The 13,869-nt window shown below is 40.6% G+C and overlaps 1 protein-coding gene across 1 annotated transcript in view; it reads right to left on the bottom strand.

Moving 5' to 3' along the window:
- Positions 1-11,742, bottom strand: part of TCTEX1D1 (Tctex1 domain containing 1) — a 28,906-nt gene extending 17,164 nt beyond the window's left edge. Inside the window, exons 1-2 of the mRNA XM_030327353.1 lie at positions 11,674-11,742; positions 9,580-9,715 (exon numbers count right to left, since the gene is read on the bottom strand). Of these exons, the coding sequence (XP_030183213.1) occupies positions 9,580-9,698 (119 nt within the window). The 5' untranslated portion in view covers positions 9,699-9,715; positions 11,674-11,742. The remainder of the gene's footprint in view (positions 1-9,579; positions 9,716-11,673) is intronic.
- Positions 11,743-13,869: the final 2,127 nt, after the last annotated feature.

Raw genomic sequence — 13,869 nt, 5'->3', positions numbered from 1 at the left:
ATTCCAAAGTTCTATGTGATAATAATAGTTAATACTCGTTCTGTTTTTAGATGTGCCAAGAACCATTCTAGGTGTTTCTATATATTGTTTTAAATTCTCACCACACCCCAAAGCAACAATTACCATTTTTAACCCATTTTATAGAAGAAGAAGCTGAGGAAAAGAGGGTTTAATAACTTATGCAAGACCAGCACCTTAAGTGTTCAAGCTGGAACTTGACCCCACCCAGTCTGTGTAGAACAGATCTCTGAGCCACTCCATTTTCCTCCGTGGTTATGCTGCTACTATTCCATTCACTCCTTTAGAAATACTGCACTAGTTAGCCAGGGATGCCATGACAAAGCCTCACAGACTAGGTGCTTGAACCACAGGAATTTATCATCTCAGTTCTGGAGACTGGAGGTCTGAGAACAAGGCGTTAGCTGGACTGGTTCCTTCTAAAGGCCATGGAAGGAAGGGTCTATTCCAGGCTTCTGTCCTTGGCTTGTAGATAGCCGTCTTCAAATCCTCTCCCCCTACATGTATCTGTGTCCAAATTTTCTTTTCATAGAAGGATACCAGTCATATTGGATTACAACATATCCTAATGAACACATTTAAATTTAACTACCTCTTTTGGGGCGTCTGGGTGGCTCAGTCAGTTAAGCGTCCAACTTTGGTTCAGGTCATGATCTTGTGATTCATGAGTTTGAGCCCTGCATCGGGTTCTGTGCTGACAGCTCGGAGCCTGGAGCCTGCTTCAGATTCTGTGTCTCCCTCTCTCTCTGCCCCTCCCCTGTTTGTGCTCCATCTCTCTCTCTCTCTCTCTCTCTCAAAAATAAACATTAAAAAAATAAATTTAACTACTTCTTTAAAGACGCAGTTACCAAATAAGGTCACATTTGAAGCACTGGAGATGAGGACTTCAACATATGTGTTCGGCAGGGATCGGGCAGTTGGTGTGGGGAGCGCACAATTCAGCCCATATAACAAATACAAACACTGTCATGTTGTCTCTAAATTCTAAGGTCACAGAACTACAGATTCTTTGCCCTGTCATCTGGGAGTTGTGATAATTTGGCAAGTCACTTTACCATGCCAAGTGTCGGTCTCCTCAAAGTATGGGAGAATAAGGTATGCACATACTTATTTTTTGTCAATTCTGTTAGTTTTATTTGCTGAACGGATATTTGTTTTTATTCTTATTTGCCCAGCAAATACCAACATTTGGTTATCAGTCTCCCTTCTTATATTTTGCAATTCAGATGGATGCAAATGGTATCTTGTTTTAATTTGCATTTTTCTCATGCTAAGGGAGTTTGAGCATCTCTTTATATTCTGTTTTTTGAGTGTCTCTTCATATTCTGCTTAGCCATTTGGGCTTAGCTTCTGCAAACTGCTATTTATCTCCTCTATTTTTTTATTGTCAATGTGCATGATTTAAAAAAAAAACATGCTGGCCTATTAACTATGTCTATTATATTTTTTATTGAACAGATATACTAAGTTTTATTGTAGTTATGTTTATCAAGTTGTTTTTTTATAGTTTTGTTTTTTCATTTTGGAATCTTATTTAAGAAATCTTTTCCTACCCACAGAACACAAAGATATTCTCCTATACTTTCTTCTTTTCACTTTCTAGATCCAGCTTTCTCCCAACACAATCTATCAAAAAATCCATAATTTCCTCACTGCTCATATATGATGCTTCCATATATTCATGGGTCTATTTCTGAATTCTCTATGTGTTCCATTGGTCTGTTTCTCTGTTCATGCACCTATCTCTCTATTCCTGCATTTATTATCATTTTTACTTACTATAACTTTGTGGTGTATCTTAATACTGGATCACATTCCCAGGGCAGTTTTGACAAAGGTGCCAGTGAAGGATTATGTACAAAGATGTTCCACATGGCATGTGAAAGCCAACCTGGACGCTCATCCATAGAGGAATGGGTACAAACATATGTGATGGATACATATTAAGAACTACTACGCTGCAGTAAGAAGCAAAGAGCTACCACAGTTACATGAGTAAATTAAAAAAATAAAATGTTGAATGACATGTATGAAATTTAGAAAACAAAATGAGGTTTATAGTGCAACACCATTTATGTAAGTCAAAATCTTTGGTAAATGCTTGTTTTGTATTCTTTTATAAGGTGGTCAGTCAGGTGTGGCACAAAAGGAGACAGAGGAAAACACAGTTTACTATACTCACAGGGCCTAGAGACCAGAGACATGCCGTGCCGTGCCACCAGAGTGTCAAGATGCAGAGGACAGAAGCAGGGAAGAGACAGGGCTAGAGCCTTTATTGGGGTTTCAGAGGGAAAGGCAAAACTGGGCATGGAAAGCAGTTCAAGACTGGCTAGTCTGAATAATTTCGATGGGCTCTAAGCTATAGAAGGATCCCTAGTTGCCTGGTACTTGGCTCTAGGCTGATTAAGGCAGAGGAATACTGAATGCTGGATGTCAGGGGTCAGATAGAGGGGAGCTGGCTCTGGGTTGAATAGTTCGCATGTATGTCTAAGGCATGTTCCCTGCTGAGACCTTGGCTATCTTTAAGAATTGGTTAGACCTGAGAAGGGCAGTGTCTCCCCAGTCAGAAAGGTTTTTTAAAATGTCAAAACATCATGGGGTGCCTGGGTGGCTCAGTCTGTTAAGCGTCCAACTCTTGATTTCTGCTCAGGTCATGATCTCACGGTTCGTGGGTTCAAGCCACTTGTTGGGCTCTAAACTGACAGTGCAAGCCTTCTTGGAGTTCTCTCTGTCTCTTTTCTCTCTCTCTGCCCTTTCCCTGCTCTCTCTTTCTCTCTCTCAAAATAAATATTTAAATGTCAAAACATCATAATACACAGAAATTAAATATATATATATATATATATATAATACAATACTTAGATATGTATATTTTTGTAGCATATGTAGTGATGTGTGTACTATGGGTACCTTTTTAGAGTTGAGAATGAAGTGTGGATGGGAAAGAAGGGGGACAATCAGGTAAACACCAGGGGTCTCGCCCACATTGGTGATGACAATGTGCTATGGAATGAGGAATATTTTCAACTCAACTCTGCTCCTGAGAGAAATAAGATAATAAATGAGATAACTGGAGATCATAAAAGTATCTTCTCTAGTTAACCCACAGGATTTTCATGAGAATCATATGGGTATTGTATGTGAAGCAGTTTAATAATCTATCAAGTACAATGTAATATTAGTTTTTATTGTGGTTTAATTTAGGAATATGAACACTTCTGTTTTCTCAAGCTTCTCTCTCTTTGGAGGGGGAGAGCTATATCTCATTCAGGTCTTTTGGGGGGCTTTAACTTTATTTAGATGGCAACAGCACTTACCAAAATCAGGAAACCGGTCGGGCAACATCATTTTTAACTGCACATAAGCAACTCACAGTAGTATAGGTGGAAATTGTAGAATAAATTCATCACACTTAAAATTACTTGTTCACCACCTATCCCACCAGATTGTAAACTCCACGAGAGCCAGGATTATTGCTGGCTCCAGGATTATTGGGCTCACTATGCTGGGTTCACCACCTAGCATAGTGCCTAGAATGTACTCATTTGTCAATAAATATTCATTTCCAGTGAAGTAATCAATGCAGCATTTTCCATTTTTCAGAAAAACAAATTACCTGGTGGCCTTTCAGTTTACTTGAAAAATGACCTTCTCCAGAGTAGAACCCTACAGTTGGTTACCATTATGTGCCTAACATGTGGCACAATAATTGGCACGGAGTAGAAGCCCAGTAAACCTTGAATAAATGAATAAGTGGAAGGACATAGTGTGGCCTAATGGGTGTTAGATGCCACCAGTGGGTTTAAGCAGAGAGCTGTGACAGCCATACTCAAAGTCCTTGTAACATGACATCACTGTAATTTTGGTTTGAGACAAAAGAAAGACTTTTTAGTCCCCAGCTTTAGGCTGACCTACTAGTCCAACTACCGGCCTCAGAGAAAATAATCCTGGCTATCATGTCACATTATCCTGGGAAAGTAACTTAACCTCAGGCTTCTGTTTCCATTTTAAGAACACGAGAGTTGCCCATCTGTTCAAATACTGTTTGAAGACTGCCAAAGGCTGAACTTCTAACAAGAAAGATGTCATTGTCAATACCTGCTCTTAACCACGGATGGGAAACAGAAGGTTCAGGTGAATGAATAGAAGAGTTTCATTAATGTAAGTTACACATAGATAGCCAATTTTCAGAGAATGAGAATACCTGCCTGTACACAAAAGCCCATTTTGCCACTTGCTAATTCCGTAGCTTTGGAACCTCAACATTTCTAAGCGCCTGTTGCTTCATTTGTAAAATGGGGATGATAATAACATTTATCTTATGAAGCAGGGTTGGCTAACAGTCCTGTAAAATGCCATTTAACAAATATTTTGGCTCCGTGGGTCTGATGGTATCTATCACAACTACTCCACTCTATAGTGTGAAAGCAGCCAGAGACAACACCTACGTGGAGAGGCGTGGCTGTGTTCCAATAAAAGTTTATTTGTGGATACTGAAATTTGCACTTTTAATAATTTTCACATGATAAAAAATATTATTAATTTTTTTTCAATCATGTATAAACCATACTTCGCTGGGGAACCATACAAAACCAAGTGGTAGGTTGGACCTGGTGCTTGGGCCATAGTTTGTCACCTACTGCTGCAGAGATTCTGTGAGACTTAAACGTTAGCTATTTATCAGCCTCATTACTATTTATTATTTAAATGAGAAAACAAACAAGATTCAAAATTACAGGTGCAGTATGATGTCAACTATATAGGTATACAAAGAAGTTGTGCCAACATGCTAGCAGTTATGATGTTGGGAGAGTAAGAGTCAGCTTAAGATGTTTCTTCTTTTAAAAATAAAACAGGGATGTTTGTGTGGCTCAGTTAGCTAAGCATCTGACTATTGATTTAGGCTCAGGTCATGGTCTCGTGGTTCATGGGATTGAGGCCTGCACTGGGCTCTGTGCTGACAGTGCGAGGCCTGCTTGGAATTCTCTCCCTCTCTCTCTTTGCCCCTCCCCTGCTCTCTCTCTCTCTCTCTCTCTCTCTCAAAAATAAATAAATATTAGAAGAATAAAAATAAAACATAAAAATTGCATTACAAAGAAACATAATTTAAGTAAAAAGATCCAGCCCTAAAAACAGTTAACAATCCCCAAAGGCAAGGGAATTAAAAGCAAAAATGAACTACTGGGACCTTATGAAGATAAAAAGCTTCTGCACAGCAAAGGAAACAGCCAACAAAACTAAAAGGCAACCAACGGAATGGGAAAAGATATTTGTAAATGATGTGTCAGACAAAGGGCTAGTATCCAAAATCTATAAAGAGCTCACCAAACTCCACACCTGAAAAACAAATAACCCAGTGAAGAAATGGGCAGAAAACATGAATAGACACTTCTCTAAAGAAGACATCCGGATGGCCAACAGGCACATGAAAAGATTCTCAATGTCGCTCCTCATCAGGGAAATACAAATCAAAACCACACTCAGATATCACCTCACGCCGGTCAGAGTGGCCAAAATCAACAAATCAGGAGACTATAGATGCTGCAGAGGATGTGGAGAAACGGGAACCCTCTTGCACTGTTGGTGGGAATGCAAATTGGTGCAGCCACTCTGGAAAACAGTGTGGAGAGTCTAAAAATAGACCTACCCTATGACCCAGCAATAGCACTGCTAGGAATTTACCCAAGGGATACAGGAGTACTGATGCATAGGGGCACTTGTACCCCAATGTTTATAGCAGCACTTTCAACAATAGCCAAATTATGGAAAGAGCCTAAATGTCCATCAACCGATGAATGGAGAAAGAAATTGTGGTTTATATACACAATGGAGTACTACGTGGTAATGAGAAAGAACGAAATATGGCCCTTTGTAGCAACATGGATGGAACTGGAGAGTGTTATGCTAAGTGAAATAAGTCATACAGAGAAAGACAGATACCATATGTTTTCACTCTTATGTGGATTCTGAGAAACTTAACAGAAACCCATGGGGGAGGGGAAGGAAAAAAAAAAGAGGTTAGAGTGGGAGAGAGCCAAAACATAAGAGACTCTTAAAGCTGAGAACAAACTGAAGGTTGATGGGGGGGTGGGAGGGAGGGGAGGGTGGGTGATGGGTATTGAGGAGGGCACCTTTTGGGATGAGCACTGGGTGTTGTATGGAAACCAATTTGACAATAAATTTCATATATTGAAAAAAAAATAAAATAAATGGATTAAAAAAAACAGAAAACAATAATTACAGTGAACATAAATTCAATCTTCCTTTCACAATTCAGAAGGCACTTCAGATATCCATTATGCCCAAAGATCAATGGTAAGAATTAGTTACTACTGTAAAAGACTGTAGACAGAGAAACCAAGAATGGGAGGCTGAATCTATACTGATCTTACATCACACCCAAGAAGCAGCTTTCCAAGTAGGTCTACTTCCTACTCTTCTTTGCCCTCCTTATCAGTGTGTTTACTGCTATAAAGGCAAATAAGTCCATAATCTAACAAGACCAACAGACAAGAAAACAGCCAAATCCAGTAGCATGTAGAAGAGAAAAGCAACAGGAGCAGAAAGGAAGAACATCCAACTCAACCCAATCACTGGAAGTGGAAGTGGTTGTAGTTGAGTCGTTAGAGCTTCCTGGAAAGATGAAGGTGGAGCTAACTCCTCGAGGAGGAGGAGAAGGAAGCCAGAGTGTAAGAAGAGCATTTCAGACAAGGGCACCCCATGGGAAAGCAACATGTGGCAATGGCTGGAGGCAAGACAGAGCACTGAAGGATTATAAATGTGGAAGTTGAGTATGACTGGAGAGTAGGATGCAAGCAGGATAGTGGAGAACACAGTGCTTGCAAGCAGGCAAGGGTCTGTGGATCCTATATACCTTACTCATGATTTAGGACTGTACCCTAGTCATTAAATCATTTCTTGACCTGTAAGCCTCAGTTATTTGATGGTAAAATGGTGAGAATAAGATCTACCTGGTGGGATTAATGCTGGGGAGATTAAATGAGGTAATGTACATAAAAAATGAGCATATTTCAGGGTAGGCTTTATACTATTGAAATCAGTTTAATCAAAAATTGTTTTTAAATAACTTTCAAATGAAAGGTATGTGCTTTCCCATAAAACTGCAAATTCAAAACAACGTCTTCATTTGATAGCCACTGAGCTTTCGAATTTTTCTAGTACGTGAAGACTCGTTTTGTAAAGGAAAATCACTTGCAGTCTGGTCTCAGTGAGTAAATAGGAGTTAGAGCACAGGATGCAGCCTCCCAAATGGCCTCTGCATTTGCAAAGGTATTTGGAAGCTGGTCATTTGACTTTTAAGGAAAAAGTATTAAAGTAGAGGATCCTTCCTGAATGTTTTGAGAGTTCAAATTTCTAACTTTGAAATACATCAATAAAATTATCAATTAAATGATAGCTAGTGAAAAATCTACCCTAATGTGTTGGTAATATGATTTCTGTATTTTTGTTACTTTTGATTTGTATTTATATTTCATCAATTAAAAAAGAATGCTCTCTCTCTAGGGGCACCTGGGTGGCTTGGTCAGTTAAGCAATGGGCTCTTGATTTTGACTCAGGTCATGATCTCAGTGTTTGTGAGCTCCAGTCCTTTGTGGGGCTCTGTGCTGACAGCTCGGAGTCTGGAGCCTGCTTGGAATTCTCTCACCTTCTCTCTCTCCCCCTCCCCCACTCATGTGCAGGGTTTCCCCCCCTCCTAAATAAATAAATAAATAAACTTAGAAAAGAGTGCTCCCTAATTATTTAAATTTGGCCATGTTCTGATTCTATATGACTTTCTAATTTTCCTTGAAAGGGAAGATGTAAATGAAAAAGATGCAAATAGGAATGACAGTTTAGTCTTCAGATAAGAGCAGGTTTTTTTTTAAATTGCAAACATGATTTATGTTAGACTATTATAAATATTTTCTTTTTTTTTAAAGGCTTATTTATTTTTGAGAGTGAGAGAGTGGGGTTGGAGCAGAGAGAGAGAGGGAGACACAGAATCCGAAGCAGGCTCCAGACTCCGAGCTGTCAGCACAGAGCCCGACGCAGGGCTTGAACTCACAAGCCGTGAGATCATGACCTGAGCCAAAGTTGAATGTTCAACTGACTGAGCCACCCAGGTGCCCTATATTATAAATATTTTCTTGAAAAAAGTTGAATTTAAGCTAACAGTTATTTTAAAATAATTTTATAAAGAACTCTTACACTAACCATAAGAGATTCTTAAAGATAGAGAACCAACTGAGGGCTATGAAGGGAAGCGGGTGGGGGATGGGCTAGATGGGTGATGGCTAGATGGCATTAAGGAGGGCACTTGTTTATGATGAGCCCTGGGTGTTGTATGTAAGTGATGAATCACTGAATTCTATTTCTCAAACCAATATTGCACTCTATAGTAACTAACTAGAACGTAAATACAAATTTGAAAAGAACAAAAACCTCTTACACTTAAATTGGGACCAGCAGCCAAAAGGGCTTAGGGTCAGAAGCAAAAGTTGTTGAAGTTAATTTTTCCCCCAGCTTTACTTCTGACATTAGGTGAGATTGCTACTCCATTACATCTCCTATCTGTGAAAAAGCTGTATTTGTAATCCACAAACATCAGGGTTGGAAAGCAGACTTTTAAATAAGTACATTAATACACTCTGAAAGTGGAAAGATTTGATTTCAGAATTATAATGCAAATCTATTCCAGGTTTTCTGGTTTCTGCTCCACAGAACACACCAGCTCTTGCTGCCCAAACCATGGGGATTTCTATACCACATCCTCCAATCCCACAGAAATCGTTAAGAAAGAAAGTCTATTATATAAATTCATTGACCTCTGTGTCAGATAACTTGCTGTTTTCTTCCCAATGGCAGTCAAAAAGAAATGCCATGCAAGTATTAAAAATTAATTAATCTTTTTAAGAGAGCAAATGCAATATGCATCAAGAGCCCAAAAAATGTACTTATTACCCTTTGACCCACTAATCATACTTCTGGAAAGAAAACAAGCAGAAACTTATTATATAGTGAAAAAGAAAAAAAAGTGGAAACAGACTTAAAATGCCCAAGAATTGGGGCATGGCTAACTAGCCCAGAATTATAAACAGACAAAGTATTATGCAGCCATTTAAAGGGAAACTATTGAAAATACATCACGAAATTTGTATAAAACAATGATAAATGCATCATATATATGTATATATACCCTATATAGAGAGAGATTGTAAAATGCAAAATCTATTCATTGATATGATATTGAGGAGAAGAATTTAAGAGACATGTAAGATGCAGCTTATCCACATCGCATATGACATTTCTTTTGAGTAGATGACTTTTTTGGGGTGCTCCTTGAAATAGTAAAAAGATGCTGCCAGAATCAACATATCACTTAGATTTTCTCACTCTCGTTTTCTTTCTTTTGTAAAATATAGCCCCAAAAGGTGACCTGAATGTTGTACTTGCCCATTTTCTCCCTTTTTATGTCCCAGAGGAATTTGTTTCTTCTGATAAGCATTATGAATTGGTTTACTCAATAATCAAACTTAGGTTATTAGACATTCAGTTACTCACTTTTTGGTGCACCTGTGAAGTTCTTTCTGCCAGAATTCTCGACCACTTAGAGAAGACATACTTCCCCTTTTCTTCACAGAATGAGCCATTCTGTCTTTAGCAATGTCTGACATCATCATATCCTATGGAAAGCAACCTTTGTAAAATAGCAGATGGAAGATCCGAAAACATGTTAGTTAGTATAACACAGAAACTCATTCTAGATTAAAAAACACAGAATAGGGGCACCTGGGTGGCTCAGTCGGTTAAGCATCCGACTTTGGCTCAGGTCACGATCTCGTGGTCCGTGAGTTCGAGCCCCTCATCAGGCTCTGTGCTGACAGCTCAGAGCCTGGAACCTGTTTCAGATTCTGTGTCTCCCTCTCTCTCTGACCCTCCCCCATTCATGCTGTCTCTCCCTGTCTCAAAAATAAATAAACATTAAAAAAAATTTGAAAAACTACAAAAAACACAAAACAGTCTTCTACAATTTTTGGATGGCGATGTGCACTTTCCTTGAGAGTAATGAGTACATGTTGTTATTCTGATCAGTATAATTGGAAATATGATAACTCCTCTAACTTTTATCTATGCAATAGTATAATTCACATAAGCAGATATTAAGCTTCAGCTAAATGCTTAATAGCAGAAGAGGTTAAGTCACTGAGAAATGATAGCCTTGTGTGGAAGAAAGATATTCCACGTCAGAAAGCAATATTTTTTATTGCCTCCCCCCCCAAATTAATCCTGATAAAAGGTGGCTAATTAATAGGTGTTGCTGTTGCTAGTACTTTAAAAATTAAAATTGTCTTCCCCAAAGGGTATTTTTTTTCAAGCCAAAGAGATTTACTTTGTAAACAGCACACAGAACTTAACCTTAAGCAAAGTATTTTATTAGAAAACCTACTTCCTTTTCTCAAATGCTTGTCAAAAAGCTGCCAGTAGGAATGGATTCCCAGAATTTAGACTGTAGGTCTACTGCTCTATTGCCTACATAGAAATTTATAGTCATTTTAAATTATTTTATAATCTGTAAATCTGAGAGCCCGAATAAGGAGACACTGTCCTAGACACAAAAAAAAAGAACTAAAACAGAGTCCCTGCTTTCAAGGAGCTGGCAGTTGAATGGGTAGGGCAGACAAGTATACAATCTAAAAACCTCAGCGTGATCAGTGGCAGAGTAGAGAGGCAAAGGGCACACAGATTTGGCAGAGGTATTGTGTGCTGGAAGGGAGGCAGTGAGGGGTGTGTGTGTGATTGTGTGCCTGTGTGAGTGTGTGCATGAGCGTGAGCATCCCTCTGTGAGTGTGTGCCTGTGCATGTGTCTGTGGGTGTGTGCCTGTGTGGGCATGAGTGTGTGAGGCTGTGTGTATGAGTATCGGTGTACATGGGTGTAAGTGTGTGCCTGTGTGTACCCGTGTGTGCCCCTGTGTGTATGAGCTATTATCTGTGCACCCAAGTGAGTGTGTGCCTGTGTGTCTGTGTGTGAGCCTTTGTGTGCTCTGTGTCTGTGTACTGACTGTGGGTGTGCGTCTTGTGTGTGTGTGGTGTGTGAGTGTGGGCATCTGTGTATGCTTGTGTGTATAAGTGTCTGTGTGTATGTCTGTGTATATGAGTATGAGTGCCTACATGTGCCTATGCGTGTGGTAGGGCACACTGAACCTCATGAAGCGGGTCATTCAGGTTCTGATCCAAAGTGACACAGATAGACCTTGGTCTGCTCACTCGTTTCCAGAGTTGGAATCTAGAGGTCCCCAAGGGTGTGGCCGCCCAGTGTTGCCGGGCCTCAAGGAAGACTGCAGAGGACTCATCGCTCTCACGGAGCAGACCAAGCTGGCCAGCTCTGTACTAGGCATCACCCTAAAGCTCAGACATGCAGGAGGTCCGAAGGGGGAGGGGGGTGGATGGGGTGGGGACGAAAGGCCAAGACTTACTTCCAGTGATTTGGGGCCACTTTCTCCCATTTGTCGTGGGGAGGAGGAGTAGGCTTCAGGGAGGCCAAGGCCAGCGCAGACAGGCCATTTCTTACCACAGGGCCCTCCCTCCTCGGCAACCCTCCCACCTGCTGTATCTTCTCCGCTTCCACCCCCAGGCGCGCGGAGAGTGAGCGCTTACCCACAGCAGCGCTGGAGCCGCGGCTCCGCCAGGGGCCTCCTGGACCTCCCTCTCCTCCACTGCGGGAGCCTGCGGCGCACGGCGAGGCTGCCGCCGCCCGCGTCTCCCTCCGCCTGCGGCCGTCTGCGGCCGTCTGCGGCCGCCCGCGCACTCCCCGTGTGCTCCGCGCCCGGTCTCCAGGGTGACTTCCTCAAACAGACTCCTCTGCACGCCGGGGAGGGGCATAGTAGCTGCGTGGTCCTCTGAGCTGCCCTAAGGATTAAGGATCTCATCGTCTCTGCCCAGCGGAGGACGCCCTGAGCCCGTTTGTGCCCCGGGGTAGCTGTGAGCTGGAGGGAACCGGTTCATCCTACGGCGAGGTCCTCTGGGACCCAAGCAGCAGCCCACGGAGCCCTCATCCAGGTCCCTTTTCCCTGAACGCCAGGGGCAGGAGTGCGGTTTCCTGGGGCAGGAAATCTGAGGCACAAAGAGAAAGTAGAGCCCCCCTTCGCTTTCCCAGATCCCTGAGGCTCCAAGGTACAGACACGCCATCAGAAGGATAATTTGTTGAGAGCTAATATTTACCAGATACTTGGAAAACGACTTCCGTTTTATTTAGTTGTCCCAACAACTCTGTCAAGGGAAGGTTGTTAACCTTTTACAGATAGAGAAAATTAGATTCTGAGATCTTAAATAACATGTTCAGGGCAGTGCAGCGTGTGGATTTATCTCCTGTGCCTTGCAAATACGGCTCCTTCACTTCCCTTAACAATTCTCTTCCCAACCTCTTAAAGTTTAAGAAGCTTTGAAATGGAGGCTGTTTGGGCTTGAGGACCCACCTGCCGTATCTAATAGGCCCTTCGTCCTTAATTTCCTTAATAATTAACTACTGGCTCCTTCCCTCAACCCAAAGCAAACAAACCAAACCCTTGAAAGAACCTTATATAGTGCACAATCACTGGAGATAGAAATAAAATAATGCCTCTAAGTCACTAGCTTGGCACATGTCCCTTGATTGAGTGCTCAGTGCAGTCAGCATTAGCTTACAATAGCAATACACTGGGATAACCGTAGAGCCAGAGAAAGATCAGTAAAGTGTTCTGGTTCCATCCCAATCCCTATTCATAGACAAATAAGAACAGGAAAGGATTGTTTATTGAGTGTCTACTATGTAGTAGGCAGGAACTATTAGGTGACTGATAAAGATTATCTCATTTAAACTGTTCATTAGCTCCATGATAAAGGGACATTAACTCCATTTTTTTTTTTTTTTTTTTTAGATTAGAATGAAGAATCATTGAGTAGCATGCTCAAGCTTGTAGTTAAATCACGGAGCTGGATTTGTCCAACTCTAAAGCTTTTGCACTGTGCCAAACTTTTCGCCCGCTTTGCCCACCCTAAACATGCGACAGCACTTTCCAGAAATATGATAAAATTTTAAGCGGCTGCTGATAAAAGAGGTTCACAACTCAATTTATTTTTAGAGTTTTCATTTATTTTTCAGAAAAAAAAATCACATGTAAATAACAACTTACTCAGATATTTCATCTTGATCTCATGTATAATTAAACTTTGTTCTGAAACGGGAACCCTTGTTGCAGTAATGTGTCATGATAAATAATTGCATATTCAGGATTTGTGAAATGGGTGATCGGGAAAATTATGACAGAAAAAACATTTGTAAAAATCATTATTTACAAAAAAAATGATATCCACACCTTTTCTAACTCATAAGGCAAGTAACGTTAAAATGTTCTCATGATTATCTTCAAGAAATCAGTACTACACATTCACGTCACCATTGCTCAACAGCGAGCTTTGCTGCAGCCAGCCCTTGCTTCTTTTGCTGTTTCTCTTCTTGAGCACAGCGCAGAAGCAGTAAAGCTTTCATCATAGACAAAGCAGTAACGGCTATGGGAATAAAAGTACTCTCTGTTGAATTACAACACGTAGGAAAAAGAGCCAGGCATCAACTTTTTAACAAGATTTAAAAAATATACTTGAGTATTTTAATCCACAATGTCTTTTATAAATATTTTATGCTCAAGGAATTTTGTGAAATTATATACTCCGTACAGGTCATAAAGAAATTCAGCTTACTGTTGCTATAAAGATCATGGGGGGAATTCTAAATAAAGGCTACCACCAACTGAAATTCAAGTATATACGAACAGCATTTTCCTTAAGAAAGACAACTGACTGAATTTTATTACATTT

Source organism: Lynx canadensis, chromosome C1, assembly GCF_007474595.2.
Source record: "Lynx canadensis isolate LIC74 chromosome C1, mLynCan4.pri.v2, whole genome shotgun sequence".
Classification (NCBI taxonomy): domain Eukaryota; kingdom Metazoa; phylum Chordata; class Mammalia; order Carnivora; family Felidae; genus Lynx; species Lynx canadensis.
The sequence above is the reverse complement of the archived record's forward strand: the minus strand, read 5'-3'. Positions and strand labels throughout refer to the sequence as shown.